Below are 24,695 nucleotides of genomic sequence, written 5' to 3' on the forward strand. Positions count from 1 at the left end.
GTAAAGAAACTGCCTGGCAGGCTTGAGTTGCCTGGAGGAGAAGATACCTGAACTGCTCAGTGTAGTGGGGGCGGAGGAGTTTCTCAAAGGAATACACTGTCATAAAAAAATGTGGGCCTAGCTGAAACCGGTTTGGCTCAGTGGATAGAGTGTTGACCTGCAGACTGAAAGGTCCCAGGTTCGATTCCGGACAAGGGCATGTACCTTGGTTGTGGGCACATCCCCGGTGATGGGGGGAAGAGAGTGCAAGAGGCAGCTGATCGATGATTCTCCCTCATCAATGTTTCTAACTCTCTATCCCTCTCTCTTCAACTCTGTAAAAAACCAATAAAATATATTTTTTAAAAAATGTGCACCTCGTCCAACTGGTGTGGCTCAGTGGCTGAGCCTCAGTCCATGAACCAGGAGGTCACTTGTTCTATTCCTAGTCAGGGCACATGCCCGGGTTGCGTGCTTGATCCCCAGTGGCGGGCGTACAGGAGGCAGCAGATCAATGATTCTCTCTCACCATTGATGCTTCTATCTCCCTTTCCCTTCCTCTCTTTGAAATCAAGGAAAACATATTTTGAAAAAAAATGTGGGCATGTGGAATGGGCATGTAAATCCACAGACGCTCACGACAGATATTTCTAGCTCCAAGATTCTGAGTCTTAACTTGATGCAAGGACCTTGCACCACACACCGTGATAGGAAATCCTGGAGCAGCAAGCTGAAAGACAGGTGCTGGCTTCCAGGAAATCTGGCTGCCTCCTTTCACTGTACAGCCATAGGACTTCTCTTTCTACCCAGACCTGAGTGCTCCTTCTGCCTTGGCGATTAGAGCTGTGTGTGCCAGGGGATCTAAGCCTCGCTTCACGTAGACATGGTTGCTCAGGTGCCTCTCTGCTCACAGTCATGCTGCGAAGTTCCCCTCGCTTCTGCCCTCTCAGTAATGAAGCCATGGAGTATATGCAGAACTAGTGGCCTGGTGCATGGATTAATGCACATTGAAAGGAAATTAATTAGAAGGTGGCCAGTGGGGTGGGACTGGGCAACACAGGCTGGATATGCTCTAGAGAGCCAACCTCCCATTGTCTCTCCCTGGCCAGCTGCACCTGGGGTGGCCGCCACAGCTTGAAATATGTCTGTGTGGTGAGCAGGGTCCCTCCAGCAGGTGGGGTCCCTTGGCCTGGCCTGTGGACATAGGGGTGAAACCAGCTCTCCAAAATCCCCTGAGGGGTCCTGGAATGCAAGAGGGCACTCTGCAAAGTTGCTGTTGTACAGGGTGTGGCACGCAAAGTCAAGTGTACAAGAAACCATCTTTGAGACCAACAGTGTCCCAGCAACAGCATGACCCATGTCTGAAGGTAGTAGAATCACGCGGCTCAGTGAGGAATCAGGCTCTCTCTTCTTGGTTCCAGGGTGCATTACCCAAGAAGTCACTGTAGCTCTGCAATCCCGCATTGAGCATCTGCCTCCTGGTGGTCACTGCACATCATACCTACTGGCTGATGGGATGATTGCTTAGCCTTTTATATATATAGATGGGAGAATAAACCTTGGGTCTCCCCTCCCCTCATCCCCACCCCGGACCCGCCCTCCACCATTGTATCAGCAATTATAAAACCATTATCATGTCTAAAATTTGCCAAATTGGCTCCATGCCCTGTTTGTTTTTATGAATATTTTGTTCGTGTGGGACAAATAGCTGTGCATGGCTTGAGCTCCAGCCCTATATATATATTTTTTCTTTTCATATTTTGATTCTACCAGTTAATCACAAAAACGACCCTTCTGTGTGTGGGAGTTTTCCCCAGTGTGTGTCTGTGCCATGGTAACAGTAGCTGGTAATGGTTTGTCTGTGTGGGGAAATTGGCATGAAGGCTGGCTTATTTAATGTGCACGGGAGGGAAGAAGGGGTTTTCAGAATCTTTAAAAATGATCGCGCTGATATCTTGAGCATAAAACGGTGCTTTGGAATATTTGCTAATCAAAGCACAGAGACCTTGGGAGGCTGGGAAGTCCAGTGGTTACAGGACCTGTCCATGGAGCAGGCTTGTCCCAACATTACCCAGCAACTCACCTTTTCACATGCCCCGGGTAACTTGGGGGCTTCTTGTACTGGTCTCTATAGTGGGCACATCGGTGATTCCACCTCAAAGTTGAATTTAAAATAGTCAGTAGACCAAGGCCAACATAGGCAATACCAATTCAAAAAATTTTTATTTTAGATTTGAAATTGTATGGCATTCCTGCGCTCACTGTTAAAGATGCATTTACCTCTGTAGGAGGAGGAAGACTCTGTTGATGGCTCTTCTGAGAATAAATATAGTGGTGTCTCCTCTGATGAAAGGGTTTTCACTTTAAAGTCCTTGTGGGAGTTAGAAATTACATGCAATTAAGATTACCCTTGAAAATGTTACTTTCCCAATTAAATTCAGTACCTATGGTTTTGTTTATATACTTTTGCAGTAAAATAACATACTGGATATATAATATAATTTTATAGCACAGTATATAATCTATAATAATAAAAGTGTAATATGCTAATTAGACCAGACATCCTTCCGGATGTCCTTCCACACCACCTACTCTTGCATTGGGCCTCTAGTAGGTAGCATATTTATATATGTGCATATTTATGTTTTATGCATTTGCCAGAAATACTGATTTTCTTTAAGTAGGACTTTCTTACCCTGGCTGCCAGCAGGCACCCGGGACCTGGGCTTCCCTCGCTACCTCAGCTTTATCCAGAAAGTCATCCGGAATAACTTTTATACCATGTATGTATACAAAGTATACAAGTGTATAACTTTATATGCCTGTGTATGCAGCATCTGAAGCTGGGTTCATGTTCACAATGTTTTCCAGGGTTTTAATTACAGAAGCAAATGGGCTTATGTTTGCAATCCCAGAAGCCATGGCACCTGTGACTAGCTACTCTCCACCTCAAGGCCTTGCACTAGGGTACCAAGTGCCTTCTGTTCACTTCCTTTGGCATTTTCTTGTTTTACCCCTGCAGACAGGCATATAACCTGAGCTCAGCATTTGGTTCCCTCTGGCTTTCCTGCCCCATGCTATGAACTTAAGCTCTGCACAGGCATAAAGTGTGGGCCATTTTGGAAGTCTGGTTATCTACCAATCTCAGTTTTGGACATTAGTATTGGGGAGCAAAAGAAGCCCCCATATTTGCTAGCCTGCTAGGATTGCCTTCAGAAGGGTGATGGTTTGGCATCCATTCAAAGAAAATCAGTATTTCTGGCAAAATGAATGATAATTTAAATCCTGACAATTTACTCTTATTTTAACCATCATAACAAGGCTAGTCTATCTATTATACATGAAAGGGAATATTAGAAGCCAGAGGAGAAACCTGCTGGTGTGCATTGCATTTCACCTCAACTTATAAACAAGTCAGTTCTCTACTTACGTCCCTCTGCAAACCGCACATGCATATTACATGTGTCAAATATAATGTAAATCAGGAAATTTTTGTTGTCCCCACACCACTTCCCCACAGACTGCAGCTCGATTTTCATAAACAACTGTTTCTCAAAAATAGTATTTAGAATTTCCCTCTCCCATGAACTCTGAGTATATTACATGCCATCTCTTCTCGTCATTATAAAGCAAAAGAGGCTAAGTAAATCTCTCCCTGTCCTTCTAGCAGTAGATGACACAAAGCGGGTATTTTCTGATTCACTGGTAAATTTTTTTGGCTTTAATTTGTTCCGGATTGACTAAAGAATTGGAATTGGTTCATGAGTGAGGTTCTTGGAATCCATCTTACTATATCGGACTCATCTCCTGCATTTGGTCATTGAAAAAAAGGAGGCATTAGTGGGGAAGAAAAACACAGGTCAGGAACTGTAGAAAAAAACAAGTTGTGTTTGGATGGAAATTTCCACGCAGTTCTCCTTGCGACTTGTCTAGAAAATTGTCCGGAAAACTTTGCTGACAGCGGAATTAGTGCCTTCCCCAGGTCCCGGATATGCACAGTAGCTTTCCTTATGACAGGACTCCCTTAATTGTCACTTCAGGGTGTCCGGAATGACAGGAGGAAAACGGAAAACAAGAGGTTTGTGTAAAAGAAGAGCAGAGTTCATCAGGGCTATTAAAAATTCTAATGACACACAAGCCAATTATTGTGACTTCAGGTGGTGATGCTGAGTGCACTTAGCTACGTGACAGCCGCGGTAAACATTTCAGCCCAGACAGCTCCATTAATTAACTATCTCTCCGGAGTCTAAAGCGATCGGGGCATACATGCTGCAGGAGCCCTGTGGAATACTCATAAGATATATATTCCAGACAGGCACACCACGCACTTCCTAACATTTCCCCATGTACTTGTTTGACATTTATTCATGTGAGTAAAGCTCAGATTTAAAAATTCTTTACCCCACGCTCCATCTTCCCCCTACAGAGGAATTGATACAGAAAATTCTATAGCAACTTAAAAATGAAAACAGATGTGTCTGAAGAGGGCAGCCTTTCCACAATTTCTTGGAATTTATTCCACTGAGCTACACATTGCGTTGGGTGGTGAATTTTCTCTCTCCCTGGTTTAATGCTTGTGATGCTTTGTACACATGCTGGCCTTCAATCCCGTTCTCTTAAAAAGTAGGCTCAGTTCTCCACCTTACCTCCCTGCTCTCATATATATATATATATATATATATATATATATATATATATATATATATATATAAAAGTTTTAAATAATGGGGGTGGCAACTAAATTCTTTGAAATAGAGGACAGTGGATGAAAGAAGGGGAAGGAATTAGCCAATGAACATATGGGCATCACCCCTCCCACACTGTAACCAGATTGGATTGCTCTGTTTGGCCAGTAATCATCAATAATCATAGGACACCAATGAGAAACTTTCAGTTTCTTCTGCTTAGAAGAGAACTCGGACAATGCCTGACATTATCATATATGTTTTACAAGTTTCCAATACACTTTTCAAGAAAACCTTCGGTTTGCTCATTTGGCCCATGAAACTAACTCTGAGTTTTAATGTGTTGAAATGTGTTTTAGTGCCTGGAATTTTCTGGAGGTTATATAACCTTATCTATAACTTTCTAAATGATCTTTTTCTCTACTGTAAGTTCCATAAAGTAACAACCACTTATGGGATGAGGGTTGGGGTAGGTGGAGGACATAGAAAAATGTGGCAAGGTATCAATCCATTTCCCACAGCCAATACGTTGTAAATGTTCTGTCTTTGGGGCTATTCTATGTAATGAATATCAAGGTATTGCTTCAAGTGTTTACGGACACTTCAAGTTCCAAGGCAGTTCCTTGAGGAGTTAGGATCAAAATTTTCACTTAGGCTGATAGACACTACAAATTAGCTCACTCATTAGGCAATTCATTATTTCTTCAGGTCACTCATTATTTTTTTCCAGGAATGTTGTATAGAAGCTCCAATCCTTGGGATGTTAATAGATGTTCAGTAAGAAAACAAGTTGAGATTGAGAGAGAGAATGAAAGATGGAGGAAAAATGTCGGGGAGGGGAGCAAGTAAATAGAATCTCTGGAAGAATAACTTTGGAAAACAGAATTGAACAAATTGACCCAAGGATGGGTCTTTGGAACTGAAATTCTCAGAACCTTTATAAGCCAAAATGTCCAGTGATTAGAGAGGGGTTAGAGCACTGTCCTATGTGTTTCTATTCCTGCTTTTCTGGTACTTAAACATCCCAGTGAGAGATAAAAACTATGACAAACTCCAGCCTGTGAATCCACTCCGGCCCAAGCCTGTCTTAAATAAGGTTTTCATTTTATTTTTTTATTGGAACACAGTCACAGACAATTCTTTACATATTGTCTCTGGCTGCTTTCATACCACCGGGGCAAATGTGTGAATAGCAGTGAAAGAGACCATATAGCCACAGAGCCTAAGGTATTTACTGGAAGGCCCATTTAGAAAAATTTTGCTGACATCTGGGTTGGGTTGGATCACTTGGGAAATGAGCATTTCCCCAAATGAACGAAAGGACCATTTTTTTGGTAGTAGTTCCTTCTGTGGGCCCAGTGTCTGCACAGCACAGATTGGGGAATGCTGAGTCAGCTCACGCTTTCCCTGTGAGTGTGTGCTCCCCTCCCCTCAGGACCTCGGAAGCCTAACTCCCTGCCCTGCCCGGCTAGGCACCTGCTTGTGGAGCATTTCTGTTTCCCTGAGACAGAGAGTGGTAGACGCAGCCTGATAGCGAAAGTGAATCAGTTTGTTTTTTTTATATGATATAGCGAGATCAAGTTGAGTTTCAGAGAGAGAGAGCTGCATGATAACAGGAAGCTTATCATTTATTTACAGAGCATCCTGTTCGTTGTTTTTAGTCTTTTGCAGGAAGGGAGCCGGAGGTTATCTTGTGCTCATGTCTTTAGGGACTTTGAGTTCTCTGTCTCCTTGAAGAAAGAGACTGCGAGACCTGTTAAATAATAATGTGAAAATTCAGGGACTGATTTTTTATTTTATTTTTAAAGACCCAAAGGAGGAAAAATCCTGAAATTTTTTCCCCTCAACAATTCAGGAGGTTAATGTATTCCTGAGCCTGAGGTATAATTCACAGGATACTAGATGCTTTCTACAGACTTTTATTTGTATTATAGTAAGAGGCGAATAGTTTTCCTGCCAATAAGGTGAATTAGTTATCTATTGCTGTGTAACAAATGACCCCTAAATTTAGCAATCAAAAAACAAACCCTAATAATGTTGTACAATCAGTTACTGAGGGTAGGAACTGGCTGGGTGGTTCTGGGTCAGGGTTTCTCTTAAAATTTCAGTCAAGCCATTGCTAAGGCTGCAATTTCTGAAGATCTGACTGACTGGGGTTGAACATTCAAGTTCGTTCACAAGGATATTTGTAGTAGGTTCCCGTTCCACTCCATAGTGTGGCTCATGAGATAACTTCTCCCAGAGTAAGTGACCCAAGTGAAGAGAGCATGGTCAAGATTATAACCTAATTGAGGAAATGACTAGCAATCATTATTTCTATATTCTATTGGTCAACCGTACCAACCCTGTACATTACCAAGGTCAATACCAAGAAACAGAGGTCCTACGGGTCCCCTTGGAGCCTAGAGACCACACTGTATCTATTTAAAACAATATGTTTTAGTGAAATCTCTAATGCACTCCCTCCTTGCCCCTGGCCTTGGAAACTCAAAGCCCGAGGCCAGGAAGTTAAGTCTAAAATCAATTCTGCACACACAACATTCCTTGCCCACAGAGCTCCATTTTGTAAATGAGAATAAGCTACTCTCTCCAAGACACTTGTCAGAAAATTATATCAAGTTTGTTACGTCAGGGCATTGTACAACTTCTGCCGGAAAAGGGTTGCCATACCCTGGTGTATGACTGTTATGCTGTGAGTGGCTCCCTCATGCAGGGCCCAACCTGCACAGCCTCACATGTGGTGGAAGGAGCAACACTCTTTGCAGTAGAGTTTGAGTATGCATTAACCGTCCTCACAGAAATGTAACTCTGTGAGGGTAAGAACTGAGCATTCATTCATTCATTCATCCATTCCACTAGTATGTCCTAAAACACTGCTGTGTGCACGATAGTAAAAGTGATGGTTAAAAAAGGAAAGTGGTAAAAAGGTAAGAAACCTTCTCTCTTGGTATTTGTGTTCCAGTGAGGGACATGAACCATGTACAATGAAACAAATACATGAGCAAAATTTCAGACGGTGCTAGGAGCTGCGAAGGAAGCATAATAGGATAAAGGTATAAAGAGCGACAGTGGGCAGGCTTACCGGTACATGTGGTTCTTTTGGGCAGGGTGAAGCTGAGGAGGATCTTATCCGTCCTGTCCTTGTAACACCTATTGCTGATATAGAGCTTTCCACATACCATGTGTACAACAAAATGCTTGTGAAGTTAAAGTGCACCGAGGGGACAAGGGACTAGCAGATAAAAACCCTGGGAGCACCGTTTTGATTTCAGAAATTACATAAGGCATTTTCACACCTAGAAGGAGATGGAGTCTGTATTAGTCTACACCTGCTTTTTGTCAGCAAAAGACAAAAAAAAAGACTTGGTTAGGTGTTCTGAACAAGACTTAATCTATTCCTCCTCCATCTCTGGAAAATATATCACACCAAGAGGTAAAGCCTTTCTAATAGAGTTACTAAGTCGGTCTTTAGTACTTCATTGTCTGGAGATTTTCTCCCTTTTATTTTTATTTTTTGCATGGAGGCTAGCTTAGATTTATTGCCTTTTGCATTTTGTCATGGAATGAGGACACAATGAGGAACGTCTAATTTTCCATTTCACAACTTCAGAGGGAGGAGCGCGGCGATTTGGGAAGTGGCCCCGAGGAGGGCAGTGGAATGATGAAGAGGCTGGAAACTAGGGCACGCAGAGAAAGGTTAAATAAAACGGGTTGATTTAATTGGGAAAAGAATACCAAAGGACACTGAGCATTAGAAAGAGATGGAGAATAGGTGAGCTGCTTGTCATTATACCTTAATGATGTGGGCTTTTACTGAAACTGGGAAGATTTAGGTCACCTTTTAGGTAGCATTCCTTACCCAACTGCCAGGATTGTCTGGTGTGTTAGGGATGTGATGGAACTCCATGACTGAGCTTGACTAGAACAGAGTTCTGGGATTCCCTAATTGAGCTCCATGACTTCTTATTAAAATGAAGGCAATTGGTCTGTGATTGTGTCTATAAAGGATGGGAAGGGTGGAGACTGTTTCTTAAGTATCCCATGGACACTAGTCATATAGGCAATCAGTAAATGACGACTAAATGGAGCAACAGATATTTGAATCTGTGTTCTTCTATCACAAATATAATGAGGACATCATGCTGCTCTTTCAATAGCAAAATTATGAAAGAGACTCCAGCACTTCACCCCGCATCCTTATTTTCTTTATCAATTTCCTTTTCTTAGCTTGCCTGGCATGCAGACACGTCCTTGTGACTTTTTTTTTTTTTTTGTAGCTGCTTATTAAGGTGTGTGTGGGTATAGCCTGTGCCACTTACACTTTGTAAAGTTTCTTGCCTTGGAAGGTTTTTGAGTCGGTTCTCCCTACCTTATTAAAAATGTTACTGCTGCTGAGGTGATTTGCTTTTCTGGTCTTGTTTCTTGTGTGATTCATCTCGTTGGGTTTGGAAACGTGCTTTTTCATTGAAAATGAAAATCCCCAAAGTCATGGTCTGTCATCCAGAGTTCAGTCTGTCTGCGTAACCCCTGCTGGTTCTTGGATCATCTTTGTCAATGACTTTTTGTGCTAATGCAGATGTCTAATTGGCACCTTCCAACACTGTAGTGTGTGTGTGTTTTTGTTTTTTTTTCCTTTTTCTTTTTCTTTTTTTTTTTATTCTTCAAATATGCTCAAGGCTTAATGCAGGGGAAAACACCAGCTACTGAAAAGTATATGTGTTGCCAAAGTTCCTTCTCTTGTGATGATGGGCGATTAGACTTGGAGGAAGCGAGCTGGCCAAGCAAAGTACAGTTGGGAGATGGAGCGCAGTGGTTGACTAGCTGGCTGGCGGGCAGTCTTGCTGCAGCATCTGGCTGATTGACTCAATTATGAGCTGCCATTGAATTGGGCCTGTCTTCCAGGCTTCTGCTTAGCGCTTCTCCGTCCTTTGTTTAACACTGTTAAAGGGAAGCCTCTTGGTAGCACTCTCGGCTTGAGTTTGTCACTAAAATGTTCTACACACCCCTCCTCCTGAACCCCCTTCTCAATGATGTGTCACCTGGATTACCTTAAGCCTCACAGCCCAGGGGAGGGAGAAAGAGGAGATATGAAGAAAGTAAGGTCAGTATTTTAGTTTCAACATTTTGTTAACGTCCAGCTTCTCTCTGCTTTTGTAGATCACCTAGTTCTTTCAAGGTTTCCTCAAAGTATTCCTGAAACATTTCATGTGGTATAACCCGTATCCATTAACCAACACTCTCACCTTCAAAGTAGCGTCTGCTATTTCCTTATTTCTTGCCCTAGCTCCTTTCACCATTGATATTTTATCTGAAGCCATAGCAAGGGACTCTGCATTCTAATATCTTGAAGTCTGGGCCAATGTGCTATGCTTTCTGAGAAATTTTGGTAGTCTTTAGAGCTCTGGAATCCTACCGATTTTTATTGTACTTGCCCTCAAGAATGTAACTTTCATCACCACTATCTCTTATTTGAACAGCCTCCTTTTCATTCTTGCTGAAATTGAAGAGGGTTAAGTCTACTGAAACTATTCATTAATTTGACGTTTATTGACAACTTACTATATTCCAGGCACAGGCATGCCTGGTTACAAGCATGAATAAGACCCAGTCCCAACTTGCTCCCCTTTCTCACCATAAGCTCATGGAATGTACAGTCTACAAAAGGAAGCTGCATGTAGACGGCTGTTACAAGAGAGTGGGATCAGCATTTGCTAAGATAGGTTCAGATGTGTTGGAAACAAAGCAGAAGAGCAGCAACCCATTCTTGGTACTCAGGAAGGTTTTCCAAGGGCAGTGCGTGGATCTCTAAATGGATACCCTTATCCAGCCACTTAATTTGGGCTGTGGTGGTTTCAAGGTTCAATCTATATCAGTAAATTAAAAATCAGACTCTTCCTCCAAGCATCTTCACACAATTTTCAGAAATATTTCTCTGGAGTTTCAGAGTTCATTTTATCTGTTCCAGAAAAGGAAAAGCAACTGCTACCGTGTTTCCCCAAAAATAAGACATCCTCCGAAAATAAGACCTAGCTCATGGAAAGATAAAACATCCCCTGAAAATAAGACCTAGCACAACTTTGGGAGAAAAAATTAATATAAGACAATGTCTTATTTTTGGGGAAACAGGGTATCCATAATATCTTTGGGTCTTCATGCCTCTCCTTTTCTTCATCCTTATCCTCCAGTGGATGCAGGTAGCAGTGGAAGGGCGTGCTAGGATTATTCTGGGATTTTTCTTTGCTTCTAAAATTTACTGTCAATCCACTGAAGAGTCTCCTTTAGAAAAACAAATTGCTGGATCCCACTTCCAGAGGTTTTTAAATTTGTGGGGCCAGAGAATTTGTACTTTAAACTGGCATGTATTATTATGCTGATCTGAAAACTGCCCCTTTATTAATCACTAGTGGCTTGGTACATGGATTCATGTACATTGAAAGGAAATTAATTAGAAGAAATATTCTAGTATCGCTGTTTGCCCTTTCTCTATAATAGAGGTGTCAACCAAATTCACGATCGACAATGACAGATCAAAACACATGCTTGCAATTGGTGCCAGCAAGAGCTTTATATATATCAAGTCTGCATGAGTCAATTTAGCTATATATATATATATATATAGAATAAACTTGCTTAATTAGACCTGCTTTCTAATGTAGCTAATTTTTTTACAGCCCAGTGAAGCACCCCAACTTCTCCTTCAGGTAATTGTTAGCAACACAGCAGTAAATATCAACATGAAGCAGATTATTATTATAGATCATGCAGGGAGAACAAAGGCTAAAATACTTAACTGCAGCAGTGTTTGACTATATTCTTCACAGTGAGAAAACCTGAAGTCATTTTCAAGGTCAACCATTTCTTCTTTTCAGTCGGGTCAAGTTTCCAAATCTGTTTTCCAGCTAATGAAAAGAAAATAAGGTTCTACCGGGTCTCCTATCTACCAACTCCAGGACTTATGTGAGAATCAAATGGAATGAAGCATGGGAACACGCTTCACAGACATTTGGTTAAAGTGTGAAATGTTTGCACTTGGCTATAAAGCAGGTCTTATTCCTGGGCTGAAGAAACTGCAAGGAGGCTAGTCTTTGCTAGGGAGAGGAAGCTGGGCATTGCTACATGACATCATTGCCAGGAACCCACAGTGACCATTTCCAGGCCAGGCTGGCTGTGGGCTGCATTTTGCACCATGGGGTCTCAACATCATCGGCTGTGATTTAGTGGGGTGTTGCTCCAGGGTGGTGGTGGAGCCTGTGTCTCACTTGGGGAGAGCCAAGTGTTGCTTTGTGGGCGCCAGGTCCGTGGTGTCAGTGCGTGTTACAGCAGCTCCTGTGTTTAGTGTCTGCCTCCTGATGGTCAGTGCACGTCATAGCAACTGGTCGGATGGCTGGACACTTAGTATATTAGCCTTTTATATATATAGATTGGTTGCTAAGTGCACTAGAAGGAGGCAACTGAGGATAGGAGCAATTACTTACCTGGTTAATCAGATGAGTTGATTTTTGTCTAGGCTGAACTCCAAGCCACACATTATAACCAGTGTATTCAAAAGGAAACCCAGATTTTGTGTTTTGTGCTATGAGACTCATTTTTGAATGCAGTGACATCCATCAGAAGATGTGGTGCAGTTCTGAACATTGTCACGTCTTTAAAATGTGTAATTCATGTTGACCAATTGTTTCATTGCTTCTGTGGCCTTTCACATTTATCCTTAACCCTAGAAAGGACATGGAGTGCGTGAGTCACAATAGCCTGCAATTACCATTATAAAGTTAATTACGCTGTGTCAGTGCTGAAGTGCAGCGTGACCTTTAGAAAAAAGCTAAGCATGGACATGGAAATATTGTGACACTTAACCGAGACTGGAGAAATGGGCGTTTCAGATGGAGCAATTGTTGCGCTCAAAACCACAATATCCATTTTCTGCCTTTCCCACTTCAAGGTTACATAATAATTTGAGTCTTCTCCTCCAGGTCACGCACCTCATTTTTCTTTAAAATGTGTTTGGATGTCAGTGCTCAGATCTTGACTTGGATTGCCACAATTCTGTTCTGTTAAAACAAACAAATAAATAAAAACAACAACAAAAAAACCCCACAAAAAATACACACACACAAAGCTTTGAACAAGACAAAAGGTAACAAGTGTTGGTGAGAACTTGGAGGAAAGGGAACCCCTCTGCACCGTTGATGGGTCTATAAATCGGTTCAGCCACTATGGAAACACTATGGAGGTTCCTCAAAAATTTTAAAATAGAACTTTGATATGATCCAGTAGTTTTATGTCTGGCTATATATTCAAACAAAGTATAAATGGGATATCAAAGAGATACTGACACTCCATGTTTATTAAGCATTATTTACAATAACCAAACGAGGGAAACAATGTGTGGCTACATGAGGTAAGTCAGACAGTGAAAGACAAATACTATATGATATCATTTTTATGTAGAACATTAAAAAGCCAAACTTTTGAAAACAAAGAGTGGAATGGTAATTACCAAGGGCTGGGGGGGCAGGGTGCAGAAATTAAGAAAATGGTGTGTAAGGGAACAATCCTACAGATGGCAGATAAATTAGTCCTGGAGAGCTAATGCACAGCTTACAGATTATAGTCAACAGTGCTGTATTATAACCTTTAAAGTTGTTAAGAGACTACATCTTAATTGTTCTCATCACACAAAAGAAATGATAATTATGCGATGCGATAGGTGTTGGAAATCATATCATTATGGTAGTAATCATATTGCAATATATAAATGTACCAACTCAACACACTGTGCATCTTAAACTTACACAATATTAATATTTCAATTATAACTTAATTTTTTAAAAACTTCATTTTCCTGATAATAAATGTAAAATTCATTGCTATAATTTTAGAAACCTGTATTGTCATTTTGAAACAATGATCTCTCGAAAATTAGTCTGATGGTGAATGCCTAAGTCTTTCAGAAGACTTGAGGCTCTGCCAAAGGCCAAATTATTGGGCTAAAAAACCAGCCAATAGCCCCTTCCTAAAAATGCCAGGAACTTGGAGTCTGCTCAGATATTCAGGCAAGGGGCTCTTCTGGGTTACTAGCATTTTCCAGTTTCCTGAGGTTTAAGAATAAATTCTGGGGGGATATTTTAAACACATAATATTGAATTTCCATGGTAATTCAGAGTTGCCACTATAACCAGTAATCACATATTTTAAAACTGGATTATCATTTACTGGAATAGATTTGGGGCTGGAAACGAAAGGAGCATGGGGAGCATCTAACTTAACCTATTTAACAATCAGGAAAATAGCACCTGAGAAGGTACATGGTCTCACATGGGTAAAGTTGGATACCTTCCAAGGTCATTCCTATTGCTTCTCATTGAGGAAATGGAAGTAAGCCTTTAGTTGAACTTCTTGCTCCTTCCTTCATAGTTCTCCCTTTAGCCAAGCTGAACCCTGAAATGCTCCTCCCACACTTGGCTATGGGGCCCAATTCCATTCACTTCCATGGAGCAGGGGAGACAGGGAGGGCCTGAGAGCCAGTCCCAGCACTGCCCCCTCAGATGGGCTGGTGCTACAGGAAAGTTGAACTGAGCAGGCAGAATGGAGCCTTTAGCCAACATATCAGTCAGCCTCCCTGTGGCAGAGGTTCAGGGAAACAGTTGGAACCAGCAAATGCCAGCACAGAATGGTCCTGAAAGGCAGATGAAATGCAGTGACAAATGCGGTGATGATGAACCCAGAGGCTGGCAATACTGTATTGGTCTCCTGATCATTTTCCAAACACACTGATCACTTTTGCATCTTCATGCCCCTGCCATTAGGTTCTCTCTGCCTGAAGCATCCACACGTTTCCAAGGAATTGAAATAATGGGAGTCGACTCTTAATTTCAGTGAGCTAGCCAGGTATATCATTACACTCCTTAAGTAACAGGAAATATGGTTGCGGTCAATCACACAAAGGGAGTTTAGGCCAAAGGAGCAGCCTGAAGCATGTTTCACAAGATCGGGGTTCACCTCTCTGCTCTTCTCTTAGCTTTTCCCTCCTGGTCACAGAATGCTTGCTCCTGCTCCATGTAGCTAATCTATACTCAGAAGTGTGGTGGGAAGGCCTTGTCTTTTCCCTTTTACAAAAAACAAGATTTCTCAGAACTTTTCTCCAACCCCTGAAAAATTATACTCATGTCTCATTGGCCAGAACTAGAGGGAAGGAAGACTGAGAAAGTGAGTCTTTAGGTTTTCTAGCCTCTATTTTAGAAGCAGGCAAAGAAAAAATGGTTTTAAGAATAGGTTTGGATTAGCTGCTCTACAGTGAGCACGTGGTGTTTTCCAATACCACAGAGCTGGTAACAAAGACGTGGTCAGGTTTTCCTGAAGATAAAGGGTATTTTTAATATATTTTATTGATATTTTACAGAGAGGAGGAAGAGAGATAGAGAGCTAGAAACGTCAATGAAAGAGAAACATCGACCAGCTGCCTCTTGCACACCCCCTACTGGGGATGTGCCCACAACCAATGTACATGCCCCTGACCAGAATCGAACCTGGGACCTTTCAGTCCACAGACCTACGCTCTACCACTGAGCCAAACCGGTTTCGGCAGATAAAGGGTATTTTTAAAAAATGTTTTTACTGATTTTTTTTTAGAGAAGAAGGGAGAGAGAGAGAAACACCAATGACAAGAGAGAATCATTGATGGGCTGTGATCTTGTTTCACACTTGAGCCCCACAATGGGGATCAAGCCTACAACTGGGGCATGTGCCCTGACCTGGAATAGAACCATAACCTCCTGGTTCATAGGTCAATGCTCCACCAGTGAGCCACACCAGCCTGTTTGAAGGGTCTTTTTTATAACTAGAATAGCCGACTCTCAAATGACCTCATGTGTTAACTTGGCTATTCGTGTACCAGTTTGTGTTTCAAGCAGAAACTTCCAATAGCCTGCCTTATTTCCTTCCTGTTGAATGAATGCCTTCCATATTTAGAGTACTTTACTGTACAAAGTGCTTCCCACCTGCAATCATGTTGGATCCTCACGGTGATGCCAGGACAAAAATCCTTATTCCTGGCTCACAGAAGAGACAGTTGGGACAGAGAGCACTTGGGTGACATGCATCTGGTCCAACAACTAGTGCAAACTAAGACTTGGATGGAGACATTTTGACCCTGGTGTCCACATCCTTACACTTGTTTCAAAAGAAAGGAAACAAGGGCTAAGTTCAGACAGAGACCCAGCTGCGTTCATGTTTGGAACCATGGCACGGAATCCATTTGGGTTGAAGAAAGAGAAAGTGTGTTCCGTTGGTGTGACCACATGACATCTTTTCTTTTCCTCTCCCTTCTGCAGAGAATGTCAGCCAGCAAGGCGTCAGGTGCTCCTTCCTACAGCAGATGGTCCAGCTCCCAGCCACATCAGGTAATGTGCTCCCTTAACAGCCTTGACATGCTCCTTTTCCGTGAATTGTATGCAAACTGACCTGGTTTTGTCAACAGGCAAGTGCGGAAGGGATTGGGTTCTTGTCTCTTCTGCCCTCAAAGGTGGCTCCCTCCACAGAGATCTGTGCAGTTTGGGGTCAGGGCTATGTAAGGTTGGAAAAGACTGGAAAATACTGAAGTTCCCTATTCACAGCCTTCCTGGGTGAGTAGCTGATGAAATCAATTTAAAAATGATTGAAACTGAGTGAATTTGTCCTTTTTTTTTTTCTTCAACCAAAGATGATCCTTTCTGTCCCTTTTATTCCAGGAAATCACATATGCTCCCACGTGGGTGTGCATACATGCATGTTTGTTTGTGGCACATGTGTCTCTAAGAGTATATACACCAATATATCAGAAAATGCACTAGTATTAGAATCCCCTTCTTTTTATTTTTTTGGTCTAGTCACTGGAGGTGATCAACAAACTCCCTTCAGGTCAAACAATGCTGAATATTGATTAACTGCTCTCAGGGAAGTGAGACCAGCAGGGTGTGTATGGTTCTGTATTTAAACAAAACAGTATCCTTCCTGTTGGTGAGCAGTTTTTACAGGTGAAACACTGACCACAGGGCTTCTTTCTGAAGCAGCACATGGCGAGACCATGAAATGTGGACGCTAAAAGCTGAGTAGGGCTTGCATTCAGATTACCTCCCGGTTATGAGACCAGATAGAAAGAAATTCCCATTTGTCCTTTGCTTTATGCCTCAGAATTCTCTCTGAGACTTTTCATGTCACCCAGTCTGGCTGTAGTGATTATAAGAGAGGTGCCTTATAAGTGGATTCTATTCACATTTTCTCCCACATTTTATTGACTTTCGTAGAAATGTGGTATTGGTGATCATTTATTCCGATATCAGCATAATGTGAAAACTCTTCTTGTAAACTCCCTTTCTTCTTCTCATTGAAACTGGAAAGTAACAATTATCAATAACACAGCACTGAAGAAAATTAATAAGGGAAAAATAAATTCATCATGCAAGATTTGATCATAGTTTCTATTTTTATACTGTATTGGTTGGTGGGTATTAAAAGCTGATGTGATGTCTTTCTCTGCTTCCATTGGCATAAGCTTCCTGTGGATGCTATAGTTTCTGGTACCTTTGGAAGGATGTAGGTATTGCTTCATGGATGTAAGCTTAGAGAAGAATGCAGAAGGGCAGTGGCGCCAGACACCAGGAGATTGCTTTGAATATCCAGGTGTCCTTTACTTCCTATGTAGTAAGCGTAACCTGAAAATGCATATTGGATTATGAGTCAATATTTCCAATTTCTGTTCTCACATTTTCCAGAGACATAGTTGGCAAATTACTACTCACTTCTCTGCACTCACCCTGATGTTGGATGTTATAATATGACATGATATGGTATGATATGATATAAGATGATATGATATGATAGAAATCCTCAGGGTCTAATGAAACTGAGACCCAGAGATGATGTTGTTCAAGGTTCTATGATGTAGTTGGCCTGCATTGTTTGTCTTCCCCTCCTTCACCCCCCCCCCCCCCCCCCCCGGAATTCATTCAGTTTTACAGATGAGATCATCTGATGTAGTCATTCTAAAACCGGACACAGTGGGTCCATGGCTGCCTGTCACTACTTGAGCCAAATTAAGCAGAGACAGGGTTGATTGGCGGGGTCATAACTTGACAGCATTTTCAAATGGTACTCTGATTGAAACTAATATTGGTGACTTATCTTTTGTATGGAGGATTCCCTTTAATTCTAAGTGCAAGGAGTGGTACCAATTTTTGTCATTAGGTGACTTTGTCATTGTGCAAATGTCATAGAGTGTGCTTACATAATCCTAGATGGTATAGCCCAGTGTTCGGCAAACCATGGCTCGTGAGCCATATGCGGCTCTTTGGCTCCTTGAGTGTGGCTCTTCCACAAAATACCACGGCCTGGGTAAGTCTATTTTGAAGAAGTGGCATTAGAAGAAGTTTAAGTTTTAAAAATTTGGCTCTGAAAAGAAATTGCAATCGTACTGTTGATATTTGGCTCTGTTGACTAATGAGTTTGCCCACCACTGGTATAGCCTACCACCATTATTGTATGTGCTATACTTTCTATGGTGGGCAGCCTGGTAGTTTCATTTACACCAGCAACACCACAAACACATGAGAAATGAGTGGCATTATGATGTTAAAGCAGCTATGGCATTACAGATGGCTATGATATGTGTGATGACTACAGTGTTACCATGCCTATGATGTTAACATAGCTAAAATGTCTATGACCAAAACGTCCTTTTGTGTGCATGACTGTATTCTGTAAGTTTCTGCCTATTGCGCAGGTCCTACAAAGGTTCTCCCAATGGGGAACACGGTTGGCAAGTTGGAAAGAGATAGAGAGGGGAAATCCAGGATATATTTCCCCCTTTCTGTTGCTGAGGGTAATACATCTCCCTGGTCTGAGCCTCATTGTGGATCCAGTTCTGAAAGGCTTCTGGCCTGCAGGTAAAATCCCCTGTGCTCCCCAAAACCCCAGCTTTAGGGGAGGTAGCAATGTCCCTCACTCTTCCCTGTCTGTTTTCTAGCTCTCCCGAAACCCTAATACTGAGTTTCCTGCATTAAATCCCTTCTCCTGGACTGCCTTGAATGGGCTCCGTTTTCCCCACTGATTTCCAACTGTTTCTGACAGATACACCTTCCATGACATGTTGCACTTCATTCTTTTGTTTCTGAAACAGTGGCTTTTAATTTTAGAAATATTATGTGAATGTTTGCAGGATCACCAGCCTTGCAGCTGCTGAGCACTCTGAGATTTATTCTCTTGAGCTGGCCTGGTGGGTGGTAATCCCTTTACACCCTATCCCATACTGAATAATTATTCCTCTTCTTTGCTACTCATGCTCTAATCTTTCCCTTTTAAATTTGTGTTTATTGCAAAAACCTTTGTCTTTTGTGCTTGCAATGTAATAGGCTTATTGGCTTTGAAAGCACCTAACACATTCTCAGCCTGAGGTTGAAAATACAAGTGCAACTCAATTCTTGTCTACAATATTGTGTCTTTTTCTGATTCTTGGCATCAGCAGAACACTTAGCGGGGCAAAAATTGAGTCATGGATTTATAATCACTAAGGAAAGTGGATCTTATCTATTTTTTTTCAGATCTATATGTCTGTGTGTGAATGAAATTTACAAACAAATCTCAGATAGACATAAGCGTAGATACAGTCATGAGTAAATAGGCACATAGGTAGGTACCTGCTCATTCAAGAAGCATCAGTCACTGTCCTAGCAGGTTTTGTTGAGTGGCTAGAGAGTGGGCATGCTCTGAGTTTGATTCTGGTCAAGGGTACGTGCCTGGTTTGCAGGCTTGATCTCCAGTAGGGGGTGTATAAGAGGCAGCCAATCAATGATTCTCATTGATGTTTCTATCTTTCTCTCCCTCTTTCTTCCTCTCTGAAATCAAAAAATACTAAAAAAAAAAAAAAAAAAAAAAAAAAAAAGCTTTAGTCATTGATGCTACCTGGGTGTGGGGCAGGCTTGGTCACTTTTGTGATTTGAGCAGAGCTCTTATTGCTTTGATATAATTATGAAGTAACCTTGTTTTTGTCTCATTCAATAAGAGTTATGAAGCAACCATGTCTAATGTTGATGTTTGTGAATATTTTGTTAAGTGGGAATCTCTATGGCCTAGGAAGTAACCCCAGACAATCAACTTTATATATTACACACACACACACACACACACACACACACACACACACACTCTGTATGATTGTGTATGGAAAATGGAAAGCCTACACTATTCTCCCTGATCCTTGCATTCATCCTGATCCTTGATCTCATGTATTTGAGAATCTGACCAGCATAATATGGTGGCAATGCTCTTAACTTAGAACCAACATCCGGTTTACATCTTAGCATTATGAATCAGGAGATCAGAAAAGATCTGCAAAACCAGTTCTTAGTCATTTGCAAACTGTCAGGTTCTGTTTATAGTTGTTGTTTTTTTTGTTTGTTTTTTTAAGGATAAGGAAAAAACTGGAAAAGCAAACTTGAGGTAATATAAATCCTTTCGAACTTGGGCTTGCATTTGACAATGACTGACTTAGAGTGTAGAAAATTAGGGTCTGATAAATGAAATGTTAGATTAATAATAGCTTGTCTCCAATAGGTGCCCCAATGAACCATGCTCCTAATACTCACCCTTTGCCTCTCTTTGGAGTTCAGTTGGCTCTCTGACTCCCTGCTGATCAGTGGGATGCTGTGAAGTGATACTGAGGGACTAAGCCTAGGTGCTGAGAAGCCTGGCACTGTTAGCCTTGTGTTCTTGGAATGCTTATTTTAGGAGAAACTACCTTCCATGTGGAAGCCCAGCAATCATGAGGAGTCCATGTTGCATGGAAGTCCAAGCTAGTCTCCTGGAGCAGCTGTGTAAAAGGAAGGTTGCCCAGCTATCCCTTAGCTGTGTCAGCCATCCCAGCAGAAATGTTGGGTCTGTGAGAAAGGTTGCCTTCAGGTGATTATAATTGTAGCCACCATCTGACTGCAATTGCTTGAAAGACCCCCTGTGAAGCTCCCCAACCACCCTTCTGGTAATTGATGATGCCCAAATAGGTAACCAAAGCAATCACTAACCTTAGAATAAACATCACTATTCTCTTCAGCAATGGCCAGGGGAGTGTTGGCAATTAAAAGGTCAGCTATGTTGATTTGAAGGAATTGTGAATATTTATTTGCACTCACCATGCCTTGTCCATAAAAATGAACATTATTTAGTGCTTGAAAAGGCAGACATTTCCTCTTCAATCTTTTCTTTCTATGAATTTGTTAACAAATATTTTCAGACACATTGATGCCATTTAAGTCTCCTTCACTGTTCAGTGCAGATTCTACAATTTAAGACACCAGAAATCAAGAGCTGCACTTTTATTTTTACACTATTGTCTAAAGGAGTGGTTGGGATATTGTGGCAGTCTTAATGGTCACGAAATATCCCATTTGCCACCCTAGATTGCAATTTCCCACTGCAGGCAAATAGCTCTGTAGGGCACATTTCAGCCAATGAAATGTTAGTGGAAGTAGCATGTCGCTTATGTTCTGAGGCAATAGAAAGTTCATGTGTAAATCTCAGGTCTCTATTGCCTGACATGAGGAGAGAGGAAGACATATTCCAGATGTTGAAATTGCAACATGATAGAGTCTCCATCCACCTGTATCCCTGTGTGAGTGAGGGGAGAGAGCCCCAGCCTTGTTAATCCGTGATGGGCAACAGAACAAGTCAGAAACAAGCCTTTGTTGTTCTTAAACCACTGAGATTTCAGTGGTTTAATTTATTTCTTTAGCAGAATCCAACCTCTTGTGACTCCTACAGGAAGCTTAATATCCCATAAGCTCCGTCACATCTACCCCAGGCCATTCAAAACGAACCTGAAATATAAATGAAAATAATATGACTTCTATGTAAACAGAGCTTCAAGACAGAAAATCTGATTTTTTTCTCAAATTGGATTTATATCCCCAAGTCCCTCAATAGAGAAATTCTTGCAACAGCACTGTTTATTTGCTTAGGTAATTTGAGAATACTTGACACTGAAATCATTCTCACAATCACACTTTTTAAATCTCTCATAGTAATTCTATAGTAAGCATTTAATCAAACAATTTATTAATGGATTTAAAACAATTGTATTCAATCGATGAAATATTAATGGAAACATTGGAGTTAACTTTTTTTTACTTTAAAAAATCATTACTATGAAATTTCCAAACATGTATAAAGTAGAGAGAATAGGGTAATGAACACTATCTAACCATTTACCCAGCTGCAATAAATATCAACATACAGGCAGTTTTTTTAAAACAGGTTCTGGCCACATAAAATTTTATTCTGTTTGGGTCATGCTTTCAAAGATAAGATAATAATTACATTTTCTCCCACTTCCAAAAATAGATCCAAATTTTCTACAAACAGATGTGCTTTGTGGTCATGGTGGTATCCTCTGTGTTTATTTCCAATTTTACTCTATAGGAATAACTTCAGGATAATTTGTAGAATGGCTTATCTTTTTAAAAAATTTCTTTATTGATTATGGTATCAGATAATTGTCTTCATCCCCCCATTCCCATCCCAAACCCCTCCCCACATATGCCCTCACCCCCCTGTTGTCCATGACCACTGGTTAGGCTCATAGGCATGCACACAATTCCTTTGGCTGATCTCTCCTCCTTAACCCCACCCTCCCCTACCTTCCCTCTGAGGTTTGACAGTCTGATTGCTGCTTCTCTGTCTCTGGGACTGTTTGTGTTCATCAGTTTATGTTGTTCATTATTTTCCCTAGATGTGTGAGATCATGTGATACAAGAAATACCCTTTTAAGAACCGAAAATGAGACAAGCCATAACGGTTATACTGAGAGGCAAATGAATCAGTCTACAGTGAGTTCCTTTCTGGGCCAACAGTTCTTTTGAGTCCCAATTTCAATGTCAAACAGAATGGCTTATTTATAGGGTGATCATTTCTCCCTGTTTGAATAGATCACAGTTTACACATATTGTCTTGTGGCAATTATTAATAGCACCCAGCCTTTCATTCCCAAAAGTATCCTGATTTCTATAACAAATTATATGCTCACCCTCATTATTAGACAGGTGTGTTTGATCCCTTGTCTGGTGTCCCATTTCTGCTTTCTTATGTCCCCCAGATCTGGATTTTGTGCTTTGCATTGTAAGTCTAAACCAGTCATAGTCAGTGATGTCTTATCCCACCATCCCTGAAATAATATTCAGCCATTAAAATGAAGGAAATTGCCAAAACTGGTTTGGCTTGGTGGATAGAGCTTCGGCCTGTGGACTGAAGGCTCCCAGGTTCTGGTCAGGGGCATATACCTTAGTTGAGGGCACATCCCCAGTAAGAGGTGTGCAGGAGGCAGCTGATCCATGATTCTCTCTCATCGATGTTTCTAACTCTATCCCTCTCTCTTCCTCGCTGTAAAAAATCAATAAAATATATATATATATATTTTTTTTTAAAAAAAGGAAGGAAATTGTGCTATTTGCAACAATGTAGATGAACCTTCAGGGTATTACACAGTATTAATCTTTTAAAAAAGAGGTGTAACTGAGATTATTGAGTGACCACCACCATTTCCTTAAAGTAATTTCAAGATTTATTTGGATTCTAAACAATCCTAAATGAATGCTATCAGAAAAAAAATAGCTGGGAGAAATAAAGAGGAAGGGGGAGGAAAAACAATTTAAGTAGTGTCAATGAATCCATTTGACTGTCTTTTTAATAAACAAACACTGGAGAGATGAGCTGATATATCTCCCGTTACCCAAAATATCGCTATTACCATAAGACCCTCATCTTGCTGTTCTGTATGTGATGTTATTGTTCAAAGATGCACATTTTGTACAATATAACTTGTAAATGGTCTACTATTGGATGCCAAAAGAAACAGAGATCTGTTTTGTCTATAGGGCAAAAGTAATGTTGAATACATGGATATATATATATATATATATATATATATATATATATATATATATATATATCAGTTGATGTGGTACCCATTTTCCTTCCTTTAAAATCTTTCCCATTGCTTGTAAATGATCAGAAATTGTTTGCTGAGCAATGTTTAATCTTTCTGCAAGTTGTTTTTGAGTTTGCCATGCATCTTCTTCCAATAATACTTATAATTGTTGGTCTTCAAACTTTTCGGTTGACCTGGACATTCTTTGTCTTTCACATCAAAATCATCGCTTTTAAAGAGTTTAATCTAGTGTTCAAAAGTATCTTGAGATGGAGCATGTTCACCATAGGCTTCCCGAAGTATATGGTAACTTTCAGCAGCACTGTTCTTCAAAATAATGTAATGAATTAAAATTTCCCTCAGATGTTCTTTTTTGGCACAAAAATTCAACATTTTTAAGCATAAAAATATCTATGATGTTAAACTCTTCAGAAAGTTTGACATATGGAATTTTGAAGCTTGTCAATACAACAAAGTAGCATACATATCAAGTCACATATAATCAACATATGTGTAACTCCATCTATTGAAAAAAAAATCTGCATTATTAACCAGTACTGCTATCCAATACAAAGCCTTCCTAAGGGATTTTCAACTGTAGGTTTGATGGCATAAAACCATTCAATTTTGCTATGTGTAGAACTTAACCTCTGTTTAAATATGTCTACACTTACTTCCATATAAACATATTTATCCAGTTAAAAGCATTTTCCTAGACTAAAACTTCTTAAGTTCTTTTAATATAACTGCTCCTGGAAAAAGTCCCCAATAGAGCTATTATCTCAGCAGCCAAATATTCAATTATTTTGTTGAAGGTGTAAACTCAGATTTCTTCTTGATTCTTTCCTGTTATGGTAAATAGTGGGATTTCTGTAAATGTATTAAGAGACACCATTAATGCTGAACTGAAAAACAAGGCTGGGAAATATCCACCCTGTATTATTTTTGTTTATGGCACCACAAGTGGAGATTCTAACGCATCTATTACTGAATGAGCAGTGAATGGGACTATTTATTGAAGCAATAGTGGGCATTAGAGGCCTCTTAAGAGTAAATAACATATGAATAAAAGTTTTGCTGTGGGA

At 40.7% G+C, this 24,695-nt stretch overlaps 1 protein-coding gene across 1 annotated transcript in view; it reads left to right on the forward strand.

Annotated features, from left to right (window-relative positions):
• Positions 1-24,695, forward strand: part of LOC311631460 (uncharacterized protein) — a gene marked incomplete at its 3' end in the record, with an annotated part of 458,866 nt that overhangs the window by 226,018 nt on the left and 208,153 nt on the right. Inside the window, exon 3 of the mRNA XM_084901579.1 lies at positions 15,995-16,063. Coding sequence (XP_084757705.1) covers positions 15,995-16,063 — 69 coding nt within the window. The remainder of the gene's footprint in view (positions 1-15,994; positions 16,064-24,695) is intronic.

Source organism: Pipistrellus hanaki (assembly GCF_964339955.1).
Source record: "Pipistrellus hanaki genome assembly, chromosome: 13".
In the NCBI taxonomy this organism is placed as follows: Eukaryota; Metazoa; Chordata; class Mammalia; order Chiroptera; family Vespertilionidae; genus Pipistrellus; species Pipistrellus hanaki.